Genomic DNA, 20,000 nt, shown 5'->3' with positions numbered 1-20,000 from the left:
AGGGTCTAAGGACAGAGGGTGTCGTTTTTTCTTCTCATGCTGATATTCTGAACAATTCGTGTTGTATTTGCTGTAAAGTGTCTCTACTGTAGGCTATTTTTATTATATGTACAGCACTTTGGCTCCACCAAACATCGTTTATAAATGTGCTATATAATAAAACTTGATTTGACGATACGAACCATTTTTACCAAAACAAAACACAAGTCTCACAAGAAGCGAAAAAATGCGAACGCACTTAGCACAGAACTCACGGTAGAAATACTTGATTACTTATCGGAGCTAGCAAGCTGAGATTCCACAGATTCTAGGGGTATGAGTATCATCCCCGAGCGATCAGAACCCAGACAACCCACGGCGTAGCTTTACGGAGCAAAAACGAAAAATAATAAGTGCTTGAATTTGGACTTGAGCCGTCCCTTATAGATACTGTCTTTTAACGTTAGTGAGTCGGATCATTTGGCGCGGCTCTCTTACAGCGCCGGCTGTGTCGGCTCTTCGTGTTACCACAGTTTACCACGGAGCCTCAGTTTCGCCGCTGCGAGGCTCTGGTGCTCGCAGCTCACGCGCGTGCTCCACTAGCACCGCTCATCGCGTCAACATCGCGCACGTTCCGTGTTGTCCTGTAGCAGGCACCTTCGATGTCGGGGAAACGATCTTCAATAATCCCACCTGACTCCTTTGCCCCCCCAACAGAGGGATGTCCTTTTTCGTAATTTCAAGCGATAAAAACTCGATCTTCTCTCGAGTTATTAATATTTGTGGACGCCCCCGAGCTGAATAAGACATGACGGCAAGACGCCCCCCTGGCGGAACCGCTGATTCCATCCCTCACGTACTTATGTATAATAACTTGCTTTATATTTTGTTTTTGTTATTGTTCATTTGTAAATTCAACATGTATATTTTCTACTTTCTTGTTTATTTCTAGTCTTTTAATTTTTATTGTACAATGCCATATCAATCAATCAATCAATCAATCAATCAATCAATCAATCAATGTTTATTTATAGCCCAATCACAAATGTTACATTTGTCTCAGTGGACTTTACAGTTTGTACAGAATATCAGTATGACAATACGACACCCTTGTCCTTAGACCCTCTGTCCTTAGACCCTCTGTCCGTAGACCCTCTGTCCTTAGACCCTCTGTCCTTAGACCTTCTGTCCTTAGACCCTCTGTCCTTAGACCTTCTGTCCTTAGACCCTCTGACCTAAGACCCTCTGTCCTTAGACCCTCTGTCCTTAGACCCTCTGTCCTTAGGCCCTCTGTCCTTAGACCCTCTCTCCTTAGACCCTCTCTCCTTAGGCCCTCTGTCCTTAGACCTTCTGTCCTTAGACCCTCTGTCCTTAGACCTTCTGTCCTTAGACCCTCTGACCTAAGACCCTCTGTCCTTAGACCCTCTGTCCTTAGACCCTCTGTCCTTAGACCCTCTGTCCTTAGGCCCTCTGTCCTTAGACCCTCTCTCCTTAGACCCTCTCTCCTTAGGCCCTCTGTCCTTAGACCTTCTGTCCTTAGACCCTCTGTCCTTAGACCTTCTGTCCTTAGACCCTCTGACCTAAGACCCTCTGTCCTTAGACCCTCTGTCCTTAGACCCTCTGTCCTTAGACCCTCACATCGTACAAGGAAAACCTTCCAGAGAAAACCCACAGTTTAAGGGGAACATGGGAGAAACCTCAGGGAGAGCAACAGAGGAGGGATCCCTCTCCCAGGACAGACAGACGTGCAATAGATGCCGTGTGAAAATCAAAGAGATAATACATTTTACAGCATATAGACCGAATGTTAGGAAATGCATGTGTCTGTAATAAGAAGATGAATCCACGAGGATGTCAGCAGTCCTGTGGAAGCCATCAGGGAAGCAGTATGGTGAGAGTCTGGCAGGACCGCAGAGACAGGTTCAGCCACGACTCGAAGTCCAGGACGCAGATCAGGACTCAGGATAGAGGATCCAGGACTCAGGATAGAGGATCCAGGACTCAGGATAGAGGATCCAGGACTCAGGATAGAGGATCCAGGACTCAGGATAGAGGATCCAGGACGCAGGACCACAGCAACAGGATCAGCCTCGACTCAGGATCCCGGCGTAGATATAGATACAAAAAAGAGATTTGGGGGAAACTGGGTTAATCGGAACATGAGAGTACACAGGTACAAACAGCCAGAAAGACGGAGTAAGGTGCCCCCCCCCAACAGTCCAAGCCTATAGCAGCTAAACTAACGTGTCTACATACATGCACTCCCTTAGGATAGGTTGAGGGGAAGGTAGCAAGTAAGAAGTAGGAAACAGAGGTGGAGAGGCACGCGGGGAGAGAGGTCCCCACTGGAACCTGAATTGGTTAGAGGTAAGGAGTAGGTCAGTGACTACGTTCCACAGTCCCCGGCCGGGCTGTGTCTTTATGCTGCTGCAACACAAACGTTTCCCAACTTGGGATCAATACAGTATTTCTTATCTTATCTGTTATATGGAAAACTACAGTGTATTTGTTTGTAAAGTGGAGGGCTGTGCAGAAAGGTGCAGAAAGCAGTCGGAGTGGAGCAAGAACTTGGATCACAGTATTAAGAAAGAAAAAAGAACTATGTTGTTGACATGATTAATGTAATGCATCATCTATCTGTGTTTTACATTTAGCTTGACTTCCATATGCACCTACGGTTCTGATTGTGATTGTTGATGAGGCCGGTATTAATAATAGCTTAGATTGATATAGCGCCTTTCATGGTCGCTTTGCAGAGACAAACAGGAGAACAAACGAAAACAAAAGTCAGACAAACAAAACAACAAATAAATTAGGGGCCGAAGGAAGCAGAGGAAGATTTCTCTAACAACCAACCAGAGCAGAAGTTCTGACCCTCTGATCCTCTGATCCTCTGACAGCTGTTCTGAGTTTGAGATCGCACTCATTGTAAGTGGCTTTGGATGTAATGTGATCTACGCCCTCATGACTCAGAGCTGCAGTGATGAGGAGGAGGAGGAGGAGGAGGAGGAGGAGATTTTTGGGCTGAGGTGTGGTTGTCCCTGCAGACCGGAGGCATGTCCAGAAACACACCAGCAGTTCATTTATATTTTATATGCATTTGTTTATTTGGCAGGGTCATTGCACATCACTTAAAACATGAAATGTGCCAAGTGTAAATATGCCTTTCCATCCGCAGTCCCTCACATAAAACTTTAAAGGTCCCATGTCGTGCTTTTCTGGTTCTGACCCGTCCCCTTGTGTTCTGTAGCTTCTGCATGTAACCGGTCTGCAGAGTCACAAACCCTCAAAGTGCACCCTGTAGCGAGTAAACCTCTAACACAGAGAAGACCTGTCTGCTGCTCCAGAACGCCTCGTTGGACATTTCTCTTTTTCCATTGTTTTCTTCCGGGGCCTCTTGACGTCACTAAGTCCAAATGGACCAATTTGCACACAGCTATAGAACAATAGGCACTCCCTCTGTCAGGGCGGACTCCCGGAGCCGACAGTGTGAGGTGGATTTCCCGCTGTGTTTCCCTGGATGCTGGATATAGACCAAGTGCCATGCCAGCAGACACCGCGGAGTTCAGACTGAGCTCCGCGGTGTCTCGCAGCAACCAGGAAACCACACCAGTAATCCAGCTCACACTGTCCGCTCCTCGAGCCTCAAAGGGCGGAGCAGCGAGCCCCGCAACGTCCCCCCAACACGGCACCCAGACCCCACGCAGCAATCTCATCTGTTGGTCATTACTGGTGTCACTTCCTGGTTGCTAACAAACGCCATTGTAAAACATAATCACTGATGTTCAGCTGTAACGGGGGTGGACTCATCAGAACAGAGCGGGCGAGCTGACCAAGAATGTATTTTTTATATAATTCAAGTACATTTTTTAAGTTATCCAAGGCGTTGAAAGACGTCACCTTTCTCTCTAAGAAACTGGGACATTTTTCATTATTTCTTTACATCTCATACGCCACAGTTTCACCAAGAACCTTCCAAATAAGTACTTTTTAAAAAAAAATACATCTGTTTCTGTTCTGGTGTCGGGTCACGCCGACATTTATTTATCTGGATTCACCTCAGCCGACCACTGAGCTGTTTTTAACTGCGTTCACCGTGTGTGTGTGAAGAGCATTGTGACACTTGTGTGTGAAATACTCTCCACACACACACACACACACACACACACACACACACACACACGAATATTCAAACACACACACACACACACGAATATTCAAACACACACACACACACACACACACACGAATATTCAAACACACACACACACACACGAATATTCAAACACACACACACACACACACACACACACAAACACACAGACATGAATATTCAAACACACACAGACAGCCTATTTCTGGCATGTGGTAAACAGTCAGAAACTCTTTTGACCATCTACACACACACACACACACACACACACACACACACACACACACACACGAATATTCAAACACACACACACACGAATATTCAAACACACACACACACACACACACACACGAATATTCAAACACACACACACACACACACACGAATATTCAAACACACACACACACACACACACACACACACAAACACACAGACATGAATATTCAAACACACACAGACAGCCTATTTCTGGCATGTGGTAAACAGTCAGAAACTCTTTTGACCATCTACACACACACACACACACACACACACACACACACACACCACACACACACACACACACACACACACACACCCCCTCAGGGAATACGGCAGTGTTTTTTTTTCTGCTTTAAAAAGGCGGGCTCTTTGTTCTGCAGGAAGTCAGCAGGTTAGCTCGGGTCAGATCTGTAAAAACAAATCTGTGTCCAGAGTCCGCCCTACACTACAGAGGTGTGTGTGTGTGTGCGCCAGAACGGCATTTATATCTTAAATATAACCTAATGTGGCCATATATGGACTTTGTTCTAAATACAAACTTGTTTTTTAACATACAGAATACATAAGGAAAGATAAACAAACATGCCTTATCGTTTGCCTTAAATCCAAGAGCATTTTCTCACGTGAAAGAAATTAAATAAATGTCTATTAAATAATTGTTTTGATTATTCAACTAAGGCTGCAGCAACATGGGGACGATAACGGGCGTATCTGCTACAGTTCACTATCAGATAGACCAGTGGTTCCCGACCTGGGGGGCGAGCCAAAGATCGCAGGGGGGGGGGGCCTCAGATGATTTGAGGCCAAATATCATATTTAGACTTTTTTTTTGTTTAAAACAAATTCAAGTTAGTATTAAAGGCATAAAAAGACAGAAATGTATAATTCTTTCTATAGAAATGTTTCTTCTGCCCGTCATTGTCCATGCCGGTTTCAGTTGGATGATTTGTCACAGTTTCTCCGATCAGATCGGTCTCCTCCATTTTGTAGATTATTTACGACTTTTGAATCCACATCGGCAAAATCCGGCTTACTTTGAGCACGTGTTTTAAACTGTTTAATCACTTTGTGAATTGTTTCCACTTCCGCCGTCCTTTAATTTATTCATACAGCAGGGAATCCAAATGAATTCATCCTGAGTCCAATAACCATCAAAGTCACTCCAATAGTGCTCCTTGATTACGCTTTCATCCTCCTTTCACAACATACTTCACATTCATCCAGTTTGTGACACTAGTTGTAGCTTTTTGAGACTTTTAAACTTGAATTACCGCTGTTGCCCCCCCCCCCCCCCCCCCCCCCCTAGTGTGTGTGTGGGGGGGGGGGCGCAACTTCCAACAGGAGTCATTTGGGGGGGCCCTTGGGAAAAAAGGTTGGGAACCCCTGAGATAGACGGTTCGGCCACACGAGGCCAACATGGAAACGCAGCAAACGATAACGGGTCGTTAGGTGGGTAGACCTGCGGACGAAACGCTCTGGGGGCCAAACGGCTCCGTGTTTACGCCTATACGATCATGTCCTGATAACGATGACGCAATAGCCCCAGTGTTTGGAGCCAGGTCCCGGTGTCTCGCAGGACAGTGAGCGCACCCAGCAGGAGCTTCCAGCTAGATTTGATCGATATGGACACAAACGTGAGAGAAGTCTAATCGGACAGGAGAGGAGACACGCAGCTCTGCATGATCACCTGCAGCTCCGCCCGCTGTGACGAGCGATGAGCGGAACAAAACACCCACTTCAAGTTAGATCATCACCCGTAGCTATTTTAATGACCTCTCAAACTAAACTAGTTATAAATATGTTTATTTTGACTGTCGGGTCACTCATTACTAGATCAGCTGCTGCATGAGACCACGGATACTGACGGGCCGTCAGGAGAGGGGGAGGAAAAGAGAGGCTCCGTCCTCCGTGTATTATTCTTATATTCTTATAGAGTCGTTATTCATTTGTTTTAAAGCTCAATAAATAACAAAGAAGACCTTTGGCCGGCACTTTTCAAATTTTGTCCGGAAGATTTAAACTTTAACGGACATGTTGACCGACGAAACCCCACCGCTGCTGCTAAATCCAGCGCGGAGAATAAACAGAAGGGCAACCATGCATGCGCGAGAAGTCTTCTTCGCTGCTTTTGGTGTATTTTGTGGCAGTAGTACAGCGCCACCTATAGGCCCGGCATATGTACTACAGCGTCTCCAGCGCTTTCGAGCGGTCTCGTGTGAGCGGACACGTTTCTGGTGCCTGTTGCGTGTGGACGGAAAACTTTTTTGAAAACGATTTCGGTCCGTTTGCGTTATCGTCCTCGTGTGGCTCCAGCCTAATACATTACATTTATAAAAATACATCCTATAAGGAGGGCTAATAATCAAATATTAAAACACTTGCATATTTGATTTTAAAGCTAATTTCAATACAGAGACGATGACAAATGGGAAAAGTAAACAATGAACAAATTGTGGTACGTTTCATTATGGCTTATGTGTGTGCATCATGAGGTACTTTGTGCATATCACCTAACCCTCAGGATATTTGACACTGATTGGCTGATTGATCGGTGCATCTTCAATACATATTTTGAAATCTCTCATACCTACTAAATAAACCTCGTAAAATAATCTCAATACAAACTCTAATGTCTTCTTTCTCTTCTCTTTCAGGAAACTGAGATTGCAGCCGAATGCAACCATGTAAGTGTCTGCACCGCATACAACTCCATCTCCCAGCATGCACCATGTTGTCCTATTACTCCATGTTAAGCAAAAAAAAATAAGCACAACATTTTGAGATCTGCAGAAGTATTTTCAGATCAATGGATTTAACAAAAACACTCCCAGTCTCAGGCTCACTTACTGGTTTTATATCAGTTCACTGTAAATCATTATCGTCTGTTTGTGTAGTCCATTTACTAGCTTCTCCTTAACTCTAGGTGTTGACATGCTAAATGCTAACAGCAAGTTAAACTACTAGCATACAGATCCATATACTTGCTTTTATATTCAGACTGTGTATAAATATATGTTATTCTGATATTTTGTTTACCTCCTCCAGCTGCTGTGGAACTACAAGCTGAATCTGACCACCGACCCAAAGTTTGAGTCTGTCGCTGTGGAGGTTTGCAAGACCACCATCACTGAGGTGAGACGCTAAAAACACAACATAGTTTAATAGGGATGGGTACCGAGCCCCGGTGCTGAATTATTAAAGACCGTGGTACTGTTAAGCTCCGACGTTATCGGTCTTTTTATCGGTACTGGAGACCTCTAAAATATGTCATCTGTGTTATTGCTACATAAACATTATATTGCAGTTTTAGTTTCGCCAACTCCGTTTCTAATACGCAAAAAGACTACAAATGGTAAATGGTAATGGACTGTACTTATATAGCGCTTTATCCAGTCTTTACGACCCCTCAAAGCGCTTTACATACTACATGTCATTCACCCATTCACACCCATTCATACAGAGCAGTACCACTTGCTCTAGGACCTAACATTCACACACATTCACACACCGTTGGCCATGCCATCGGGAGCAACTCAGGGTTAAGTATCTTGCCCAAGGATACATCGACATGTTGACTGCACGGGCTGGGATCGAACCCACAACCTTCTGGTTGAAAGACGACCGCAATCCCTCGCAGCCACAGTCGCCCAAAATGCGTCTATGATGTATTTTCGATCTTTCCAATCCAGACGAGAGATCTTTCTCCCCCGTCTGTGTGCGAGGGGGCGTGGCGGTTTACACACACACTCTGCTACATGCATGCAACACACACACACACGTTCTGCTACATGCAGCAACACACACACACACACGGAGGAGATGGCAGAGAGAACGCGCTCCGAGGTGTGGTTAAACTTTACCCGTCTCGATGCTCGTTGCCAAAAGTGCAATAAGAGTTTAGCATGTGAGGGCGGTAACACAATTTGTCTAAACATTTATCAAAAATGCTCCACATCCAGACGGAGGAATGCACCGGGTTCCACCGTCTTTCTAGCAGCTCTGTAGCTCCATCCACGAGTAACGTTTCCACGTCAGGTGTTATGTATGCTAGCAGCAACACACGGAGTTAACTACATTATACAAACATGGGTTAATGATTAGAGGAAACTGAGTTATTTATTTTGTTAAAGTTTCAGCTATTCTGTCATCACATTATTTAATACGATTTGTTAAAACATTGTTGTTTCTTTTGTTGTGAAATAATATTTAATTAATTAAAATAAAAAGCTTTGTTAGTTTTGTTCACAATTTGTTTAGTTAGTTTACCTTTTCTTTCTCCAAAGGAACCGATAAGAGTATCCGTTGAAAGACCGGACCGATAAGCGGTATCGATAAAAGTAGTAGTACCGTTAGAACCTTAACGATACCCATCCCTAGTTAGACATTTCAAAATCCAGGCAAGATGTCACTTCCTGTGCCGGTTGAAGATAGAGAGAATTGTATGTTTGCTTGTTTCGTTTGCAAATCAAAGGTCAGACAATGTTTTCCCTCGCTGTACTTTTTTGAATTACTACGGCCGCAACAATGCTCTGTGTTGCTCTTCCCTCAGATTAAGGAGTGTGCATCGGAGCAGCTGGGTAAAGGTTTCCTGGTTTCCTGTCTGGTGGATCACCGTGGCAACATCACAGACTACCAGTGCAACCAGTACATCACCAAGATGACCACCATCGTGTTCAGCGACTACCGGCTCATCTGCGGCTTCATGGACAAATGTCGAGAAGACATCAACACTCTTCACTGCGGAAGCATCAGCACTGGAGACAAGGTGAGAGGCTGGGAAGATACAAATATAACTGGGTCTAAAGTGGTGCTAAGATAACAGATTTATGTGTTGGACCCTGAAGGCAGCATCTCCCTGGTTCAATGGGATTTTTCCATGTGATTTTGGGCTGTGTAGGATATTAATCTCCGTGTCAAACAAACGTTTATGATACTTAAAGTTCAGCAGGATAATCTCCAGATATTAACACCACTTTATTATTTCTGAAGTAAAAAGCTAACGTTAGGCTATAAAGAAACTACAGCACGGTCACATGACTTCACGTCACCACCGCTAAGCTAAAGGTGGCTAATGTTGGGCTATAAAGGAACTACAGCACGGTCACATGACTTCATGTCACCACCGCTAAGCTAAAGGCGGCTAATGTTGGGCTATAAAGGAACTACAGCACGGTCACATGACTTCACGTTACCACCGCTAAGCTAAAGGTGGCTAATGTTGGGCTATAAAGGAACTACAGCACGGTCACATGACTTCACGTTACCACCGCTAAGCTAAAGGTGGCTAATGTTGGGCTATAAAGGAACTACAGCACGGTCACATGACTTCACGTCACCACCGCTAAGCTAAAGGCGGCTAATGTTGGGCTATAAAGGAACTACAGCACGGTCACATGACTTCACGTCACCACCGCTAAGCTAAAGGTGGCTAATGTTGGGCTATAAAGGAACTACAGCACGGTCACATGACTTCACCTCACCACCGCTAAGCTAAAGGCGGCTAATGTTGGGCTATAAAGGAACTACAGCACGGTCACATGACTTCACGTCTCCACCTTTAAGCTAAAGGAGGCTAATGTTGGGCTATTAAGCAACTACAGCACGGTCACATGACTTCACGTCACCACCGCTAAGCTAAAGGTGGCTAATGTTGGGCTATAAGGAACTACAGCACGGTCACATGACTTCACCTCACCACCGCTAAGCTAAAGGCGGCTAATGTTGGGCTATAAATGAACTACAGCACGGTCACATGACTTCACGTAAAGTAAATGTTAGTTATCTTAAATGAGTGTCTTTTGGTTCTCTAGAGAAATGTTGTGAGATGTGCTTCATCATGCGGTTAATATGTGTTGAAACATGTTGGGGAAACAAGTCAGAGAAGAAGAAGCTGAGTCATCTGACACATCACTGCTATTCTGCAGAACACATGGGGCTAAAGATGCAATACTTTAACAAACAGTTAAATATTTAAGTATCAATCCATACTGAAAAAACCCCAAAGTAAAATACAAAATAAAATCCTGAGAAAGTGTCTTTTCTGTTAGCGTGGGAGTCCATTTCCTCCCGCTGCTGAGACAAACTGTTCCTCGTAAGCCTGTTAGACATGCGCTTATTATGGGATATCCAGTGCTGGAATTGGGCCGGTACTCACCGGTACGCAGTACCGGCACTTCTGGTTCTGACCCATGGAGTACCGGCACTTCTTGCTCAGTACCGGCATGCTGGCGGTACTCCGGTACTCATGCACCGTGCCAGTACTCAACACTCTCCCGCCGTTCTTATTATACATCCATATATATATATATATATATACAGCCGCCCGGTACTCAGTAGATGCGTCATGAGGTGCCGAACGGACATTCTCATCGCTCTAACCGCTGGAGTTTCACAGCGGCTGTCAGCTGTTTACTCCTGTCATTCAAACAGAACGTGCTGGAGAAGGGGCGGGGCTTATCTTCTCCATGTAAATACTGTGGTGGAAACGACTATGTCAAAATTAACCTATTTGACCGTGATTTAATAGTAATACACGTTTCAAAATAATAATAATAATAATAATGCCGAAGTAACAACATACTGAAAACTGTTAGTAAAACCATGTTTTAATGCTTTACAATTTACATACCTAGATGCACGTGTGTTGTGTTTATGCAGTGCAACTCCCACCCAGTGGGTGGCTATGTAGAGTGATAGAACAGAGCAGGCACGCCCCCGAGAGAAGGAAAGCAAGTCACGTCACAAATTAGCATTTCTAAAATGTTAGCGTGGATTAATAAAAGTGCAAAAAGACAGCGGTTGTCGCCGGAAGAAACTTCAAATACAGAGAATGCTGTGCCTGTGTTGGAAATTGTGTCTGATGGGGAGCTTTCTTTGGTTGATCCTCCTGCTCCAAGTTCTAGTGCATTAGCATTAGCACTAGCTCCGCCGCCTCCTCCAGAGCCTCTAACGTTAGCTGCTGCTGGCGCAACTGCCACCACCAACACCGGGCAAAGCGATGCACCTGACTGCTGGACAACGGACCAGGTGCAATATTTTTGCAAGACCAATGCATGGCTCCTTCTTAAAGATAAGAAGCTAGGATGTCGGATATGCAGAGATGTCAAATCTTTGGGAATACACACTGGACAAGGACTGAAACTGTCAACTGAATGGGGTGAGTGTGCAGTGTCTCATTTCGGTGTTGACAAGGGCAAACAACAAGCTAGCCTGAGAAAAAAAATCAAAGAACATAAAGAATCACAAGCCCATGTAAAAGCTGCTGACATCCTTACATCTGCTTCACGTGAAACTATTCAACATCAAGTGCAGTCTATGCATAAATCTGAATTAGACACCACTATCAGAGTTTTTCGAACGGCATATAAAATTGGCAAACATAGCCGGCCATTCACAGACATGCCAATTGATTTGAATGTACAGAAACTGAATGGGCTGAACGTGGGCAGGGTTTTGCACTCCAATAAAACCTGTGGCGAAATCATCGACCACATAGCTCATGAGCTGAAGAAAAAAATGGCAAAAGACATTACAGAAAACCAAAGAAAACTCTGTGTTTTGGTCGATGAATCTACCACTATTAGTGGTAAAACGGTGCTTGTTGTGTGTCTACGCTCAGCATTAGCTGATGCTGAGCCCGAAACGTTTTTTTGGGAGCTGATCGAGTTGGATGGAACAACGGCTGATGACATCACAAAGGCGTTAATGGAGTGTCTTGGAAGAGATTTTAACGAGGACTTTTTAGGTCAGTGTTTCGTTTCTTTTGCATGTGATGGGGCTTCAGTCATGCTAGGGAAGAGAACAGGCGTTGCTACCCAGTTGTGTAGTAAATTCCCAAGCCTGTTTGTGTGGCACTGCTCCAATCATCGTCTAGAGCTGGCAGTTGGGGATGTGGTCAAGGAGGTCTCAGGGCTCAATCATTTCCAGATCTTTTTTGACAAACTCTATTCCTTGTTCCATGCCTCCCCCAGAAATCAGAGGCAGTTAGCGCAGTGTGCGCAAGCAGTCGGACAGCGTCTCCTGGTGATAGGGCGTGTTTTGTCCATCCGCTGGGTGGCTTCAAGTGAAAGGAGCGTCAGAGCAGTCTGGGAAAACTACCGAGTGCTTCATGATCACTTCACAAATGCTGCAAACGACACGAGCAGGGATTCCAGAGACAGAGCAAAGTACAAGGGCCTGGATGATGTGCTTACATCTGCAACGTTTGTCAGCAATCTGGGACTGATGTACGATGCGCTCACAGAGCTCAGCGACCTCTCTCGGCAACTCCAAAAAAGAGAGATGACATTGCCTACAGCAGATAGGCTCTTAACTCCAGAAATACGAGTTTTTGAATCCATGGTCACCATGCCTGGCCCACACATGACTACAGTTCATACAGCTCTAGCTGAGAAGTCCTTCAAGGGTGTTGCCCTGCGTGAGAATGGCAGGCTTGTACAGATTCATGCAGGACAGTTTTTCCGCAGTATGGTAGAGAATCTGAGACACAGAATGACTTCCACAACCTCCTCTCATGTCAGCACAAGAGAAATCCCATTACATGGCCGGGAGGCCCGGGACAATCAGCTAATCCAGGACATGAAAGTTATCCATCCTGGAAGTTGGCCTGAAGAGGAGTTAGACGTACAGTATGGGGACGTAGAGGTGCTACGTTTGTGCGAAGTGCTGAAAGTGGACAGAAGAGAGACTGTTCAGGGCTTTCGCGAATACAAGGAAACCAGGGCATCCCGTACACCTGCTGCCATGGAGCCTCTACTGAAAGCAGTCCGAACCATCGTTGTCTCCACTAGTGAGTGTGAGCGGGCATTCAGCTGCATGAACGATATCCTTACTGCAAAAAGGAATGCTCTCTCTGTCAGCCGACTGTCCAGCCTGGTTTTCATTAAATGTAATGGACCATCACTAGGACAGTTCAATCCGGAACAGTATGTGAGGTCCTGGCTGGCAAAGGGAAGGAGAAGTGCTGATGAAAGAGCCTGTCCAGCTCCAGCCCCTGATACTGATGTCCCCAAGGCCTTCTGGAGCCTTTTCTAACAATGTGAAGTATATTGCAAAGCAGCTCACCCAGTGAGAAGACTTTTGGCATAATGTGCCGATTTGTACAGATCCTGGAGATAGAAGGACTTCAGACCAACCAGGGAGTTATCTGATCAGCTTGGTGTTCAATGTAACTCTTTACCATGGCTCAGACTTTGTTACTTGCAGTTACAGTTTCTCATTTTAGATTGTGCAAATTTTGCATTTGTTTTTACATGTTCTTTGTTCATGCTCTTTATCATTTTTCTGAGTTGGAAAGTTAGATTGCATCATAGCTAACTTTATACATATTTGTATTCTTCAGTGGTGAAGTATATTGCAAAGCAGCTCAGCCATGTGAGAAGACTTTTGGCACTTTTTCGTTTTTCGTTTTCTGAGTTGGAAAGTTAGATTGCATTCAAAATGTACAGAAATACTTAATTTTGTTAAAGCTTTTTATAAAAAATGCTTCTGACCAGAGCTTTGTTTCCTTGTCATTAATGTTGAACACCACCAGAGGGGCTCTCACCTGAAAGGTCTCTGCTTCATGTGTCTTCAGCAGAAGATCTAGACTTTGATTGCTATATTTTCAGTTAATATTGACCTTACTGAGCTTTAGCCATATCCGCTGCCTATCATAAAAAATGTTAAGTACAGTGAACCTTTCTAAAATATACAGTAGTAAAGAGACAAACCCACCAGCATTATAGTAGCCAAATTCTTGTTTGTGGGCTGTATATATAAAATTGACTTGAAAAAGTTGCTGATTTTAGAGTACTGGCACCTTTTTCATTCCAATTCAAGCACTGGGGATATCATAATTAAAACTGGGAGCAAATGATTAATTCGGCTAGGGTGCTAGCGAACTGTCAACTGGGGGGAGCCTCGCTGCGGGGAAATGGCGGACCTCTGTCGGTGCAACTTCAATGATGTCTTTTTAAAAACATAAAAAATGAATGGCGGTGACGGCCGTTAGCGAATCGAGCCGGCCCTTGACGACCGGCCGTTCTGTGATTCTCCAGATTCTACAGATGGCCAGTGGCGGAGGGTGGAAAATACATACCGGAAGTAAAAAAAGACGGGACGGTGTTACGGGAAACAAAACTTAAAATATTAAATGAAACAATCTCATCTCTTAAAATTCACAACTTATTATGTATTCACATTCACAAACTTATTATGTATTCACATGTTTAACTCTGTTACATGTGCACGCAATGAACAGAAGAGCGTAGGGCAGAATCAGGAGGGAATTCCGTCTCGCAGCGTTTGTGCACTGTTTTGAAATGCCGCTCCTAAATTACCCTTCTTCGATAAAGCCACGCTCGCATTGCAGATGAGACAGATGGACTTTGAATTGGAATAGATACAAAAATAATCATCCTCCCACTCGGAGTGAAAATTATATATGTTTTGCTTCTGCCATAATTGCGGTCTTGTGTGTGTGCGGAAGGTCACTCCTGTTGCCACGGACAACGTCAGCAAACTAGTGCCCACTGCCCACCAGCCACGCCCCCACACATGGGGTCACGCCAATCACAAAGCTTTGATGCGTTCAAGTGCATTATTCTGGCACAGGAAGATTATGTTACAGAACATTAACGATACAACTTTTATTTTTAGACACATCTCGCGATCGACCCGGGCACCCCTGCTCTAATGGGAGCTATAAAACTGTCATTTTGCAAACTGGGAACATTTCGGCTAACTGTTCAAGTTGATGTTGACGATTGAGTCTTCTCTACATGTGTCCCACTGATTCTTGAGCGATAAGACATAAATAGGCATGTGTGTATGTAAAGCCTGCTAAAAGTCATAATAAACATTCCCAGTGTTGCTACAGTAAATCAACTTGATCCTTGTTTCAAACTATGCCGCGCTGGGTCCTTGAATCTGATGTTTAGTGTGAAATACGTCAAAATGCTGAAAATGCAGGCGTTGACAAAACGTTCAGATGTCTGTTATTTGGCTTCTTTAACTATTCTCCCTATCAATATCAAGGCCTAATCTTCCCTAAGCCATAACATAACATGAGGAAGCTCTTCTTGGGTTCAACAGTAGTGCAGATAAAGGCGGTTGCTCCTGTTTTAGAGGCGATATTAAAAAGAGATTAAATTCCCAGGAGCATAACTGTCCTCGTTAACCATTCACCACTTAATCTCGGCAATAACATACAGGCGGAAAAAACACATATTTCCTATAGTTCCCTTTCCTATAGTGTGTTATATAGACCCTCCAGAAAAACGCGGGCAAAAATCCTTGATTATGCAATTAAACATGCGGGGTTTGTATGTGATTTTATGCGGTGAAATTGCGAGAAGTTGTGAAATATGCGTAAAGAATTTAAAAAATCTGCGCCATTTTGCTGATTATGCGGTAAATTATGCGATCGCATAATCGCGTTTTTCTGGAGGGTCTAGTTATATAGGTTTTAATGTAAATGGCTGCAAAGGCTAACATTCCTGTGTTCCCTCTCCCAAAGGCCTCCATTGGACTCCTTTGTTTACTTCCGTTAATAGTGACATCACTATGGAACACTCGCTCCTATTGGCTAGCGCTCTTTACACATTAGCCGCTTTCACACCAAGTACTTAGCCGGTACTTGTCCCCGGTACTTAGTCCCCCCGAACTCTTTAGTCCCTGGAACTATCTAGTTAATCGCGTTCTCACCGGAGTACTTTTCCCTGAGGGAGGGTTACGCAAATGAAGTCGCTGACATCACTTCTTCTTCTTCTTCTGCTTTGGGTTTACTGGCAGGCCGCAAACAACTTCACGGCGTATACTGCCACCCGAAGTCCCCGGCCGGAAGTCCCCGGAGTTGGTCACTGGCTTCAGTCAAATAAAATGGAGGCTTCACAAAACTTTTCAGAGTTTTACGGGCCGTGGTTTGCAATTCGCCCAGCCAATATAAATTGTTAGCGTGGCCGACACACCCACAAACCATTTCCTCCTCAGCAAAGTACCACCTCTCTAGCAGGGACTATCTGGGGGTGAAAAGGTTTGCGCGAACTAGGGACTAGTTCCAGATCCTTTTTGGTGTGAAACCAAATCTCCCCCCCCCCCATCGGCCTAGTTCGGGGGGAAAAGTACTCCGGTGTGAAAGCGCCTATTGTACGTGATAGGCTAAGGGGCGGGACATCTGTAAGCGGTTGAAAGATTAGCTGTACATCTAAAACAAACAAACAAACATGGATAGCTTTATAACCTGGATAAAAACGTGTGTCACTCATGAAGGCTGCCTCTCTCCTGTTTCAGTTGGTAATAATTGGATTTAAAACAAGTGATTGATTTGAAGCTACACACAGTTAAAACTAAAGAATGGTGTTTAACCCTCTGGAGTTGACGCTGGTGCCATAAAAAAGTTTTCCGCACTCTCGCGGGAATATCTCCCCAACGGAACGAGCTTAAGTTTCACTTTCGATTGCACGATAAAGCCCAGTGCCGCACCTTCGTCACAGGTGTTGCCGCTTGTCTGTACCATTTTCAGGCGATTTGTAATCTGTTCTAGAAAAACGATTGTGCAGCACAGGGTTCGTGTTTTAATAGCATTTTTACAAAAAAAGCCCAGACGAGCCTCATTTTAACGTTGTGGCCTTTGACCCTCCCTCAGGACGTCCACTCTCAGGGCGAGGTGATCGCTTGTCTGGAGAAAGGTTTGGTCCGGGAGGCGGAGGAGCAGCCGGGGGCTCATCCAATCAAAGAGGAGTGCAAGAAGTCCATCATGAGGGTCGCAGAACTCAGCTCCGACGACTTCCACCTCGACAGATACCTGTACTTCTCCTGCCGAGAGGACCGCGAGCGCTTCTGTGAAAAGGTGAGGACTTACCTGACGACACAGGAAACGTCTTTTATAGAGTAACGGATGATTTTAAATGCATCCAGATGTATTACTTTAAAATAATAGCTGATAATGTATGCAAGAAAGTGCTTTTTAAGTCCTCTTGCTTTCCTATTAACACTAATGTCATTTATTTTCATACCGTTTTAGATAGCAACTTTTTGGGGTTTTGAAATATATTTGTCATTTTTGAAATCCTGCAGAAACCCTTAAAATGTGAAGTTGTAAGTCATCCTTTTTAGAGTTATCTAGAGTTATGGCTTTTGGTTTTCTTTCTTAAGTCGATGGTTAATTAATATTTATCTCTCTTTTCAGACGCTGGCCGGAGAGGGACGGGTTTACAAATGTCTCTTTAATCACACGTTTGAGGAGGCGATGTCTGAGAAGGTGAGTGCTGGAGATTGATTCACAAATACTTTACAAAGAAATTACTAGATTCATACATTCACTTTTAGAAGGGGCAATTATATATTAAAATTAATTAATTTCAACGTCAAGTTTTCCTGGAGATTTCTAAGTTCAATTATAAAAATGTACCTGAAATTGACCGAACCTGAAACCCTTAAAATGCGTCCCACTTGGAGTATAAATATAAAAAGACTCCCCCACCCTGTATTTGACCCTCTGTGTGTCCTCAGTGCCGCGAGGCCCTCACCACCCGGCAGAAACTCATCGCTCAGGACTACAATGTGAGCTACTCGCTGGCCAAAGCCTGCAAATCAGACCTGAGGAAATACCACTGCAGCGCCGACAGCAACGTGCCGAGAGCCAGAGAGGCGAGGCTGAGCTACCTGCTGCTCTGCCTGGAGTCCGCCGTGCACAGAGGTACCAAACACCTGCGTTTACTACCATTAACCTCAGATTTTAAGAATAAGTTTACTTTTCTTTATTTATTAAATAAATTAGGTCAAAAAATATATCTAAATTGTGGGGGAAACTTCTGTAGCAATTGGGAGTCAGGACTCAAAGAGACACGAGGAGAGCTGGAGCTTTGATGGCAAACACTGACGGTTTATTTGGAGCTTCGGCCGGAGAATTCACAAGACAGGTGGTGTGTCACGGGTTGACCACACGGTATGCCAACTCTTCTGTAGCTCCAGGTTTTAACTAGTTGAGAGTGTAATAATCAACATTCTTTATCAGCGAGACTAAACAAATATGGACCCTGAATCGAACTGGAGCTGTCGTCCATAGAATGTGCGCCAGGGAACCTACGTCCCTGAACAGTAAACTACCTCATGGCGGCTTGTGCTCGTCATAAGCTGCAACAACAATGCGCCCAAGCTGCTCCTCCTTCAGAGAGATAGCAGCGATACCCAAGCTGCTCCTCCTTCAGAGAGATAGCAGCGATACCCAAGCTGCCCCTCCTTAAGAGAGATAGCAGCGATACCCAAGCTGCCCCTCCTTAAGAGAGATAGCAGCAATACCCAAGCTGCTCCTCCTTCAGAGAGATAGCAGCGATACCCAAGCTGCCCCTCCTTAAGAGAGATAGCAGCAATACCCAAGCTGCCCCTCCTTAAGAGAGATAGCAGCAATACCCAAGCTGCTCCTCCTTAAGAGAGATAGCAGCAATACCCAAGCTGCTCCTCCTTAAGAGAGATAGCAGCGATACCCAAGCTGCCCCTCCTTAAGAGAGATAGCAGCGATACCCAAGCTGCTCCTCCTTAAGAGAGATAGCAGCAATACCCAAGCTGCTCCTCCTTCAGAGAGATAGCAGCGATACCCAAGCTGCCCCTCCTTAAGAGAGATAGCAGCGATACCCAAGCTGCCCCTCCTTCAGAGAGATAGCAGCAATACCCAAGCTGCCCCTCCTTAAGAGAGATAGCAGCGATACCCAAGCTGCCCCTCCTTAAGAGAGATAGCCGCAATACCCAAGCTGCCCCTCCTTCAGAGAGATAGCAGCAATACCCAAGCTGCCCCTCCTTCAGAGAGATAGCAGCGATACCCAAGCTGCCCCTCCTTAAGAGAGATAGCAGCAATACCCAAGCTGCCCCTCCTTCAGAGAGATAGCAGCGATACCCAAGCTGCCCCTCCTTCAGAGAGATAGCAGCAATACCCAAGCTGCCCCTCCTTCAGAGAGATAGCAGCAATACCCAAGCTGCTCCTCCTTCAGAGAGATAGCAGCGATACCCAACCCTGCCCCTCCTTAAGAGAGATAGCAGCAATACCCAAGCTGCCCCTCCTTCAGAGAGATAGCAGCGATACCCAAGCTGCCCCTCCTTAAGAGAGATAGCAGCAATACCCAAGCTGCCCCTCCTTCAGAGAGATAGCAGCGATACCCAAGCTGCCCCTCCTTCAGAGAGATAGCAGCGATACCCAAGGCCGTAGACCTATGCTATGGGAAAGAGACAGTGAGAGGAGAAAAGGATGAACTGTCAAAGGTTGAATTCCTAAGCAAATTATTCCCCAACATAAATAAGTAAATACCCTAAAATATATAAATTATACAAAGACGGCACAATAGTCCGCCGTGCACAAAGGTACCAAACACCTGCGTTTACTCACATTAACCGAGGCCTCAGCTGTTAGCTCCTCTGTAGTCATTTATTAACTCTCTGAGGTCTAAGAGCTTTTTCTCACATTTTAGGCTCGCCTGGGCTTCATGAGAATCTAAGATATCATCATATGTAGGCTACAGGGATGTCACATGGATTACTACGATACTGTTACTACTAATACTACTACTACTACTGTTACTACTACTAATACTACTGTTACTACTACTGCTACTACTACTGTTACTACTACTGCTAC

At 44.9% G+C, this 20,000-nt stretch overlaps 1 protein-coding gene across 1 annotated transcript in view; it reads left to right on the top strand.

Annotated features, from left to right (window-relative positions):
* The window catches only part of LOC117541367 (Golgi apparatus protein 1-like), a 40,622-nt gene that overhangs the window by 16,766 nt on the left and 3,856 nt on the right, over positions 1-20,000 (top strand). Inside the window, 6 exon segments of the mRNA XM_034208493.1 lie at positions 7,048-7,077; positions 7,439-7,525; positions 8,943-9,158; positions 17,019-17,222; positions 17,562-17,633; positions 17,885-18,071. Of these exon segments, the coding sequence (XP_034064384.1) occupies positions 7,048-7,077; positions 7,439-7,525; positions 8,943-9,158; positions 17,019-17,222; positions 17,562-17,633; positions 17,885-18,071 (796 nt within the window).

The sequence above is a fragment of the Gymnodraco acuticeps genome, unplaced genomic scaffold (assembly GCF_902827175.1).
Source record: "Gymnodraco acuticeps unplaced genomic scaffold, fGymAcu1.1, whole genome shotgun sequence".
In the NCBI taxonomy this organism is placed as follows: Eukaryota; Metazoa; Chordata; class Actinopteri; order Perciformes; family Bathydraconidae; genus Gymnodraco; species Gymnodraco acuticeps.
The sequence above is the reverse complement of the archived record's forward strand: the minus strand, read 5'-3'. Positions and strand labels throughout refer to the sequence as shown.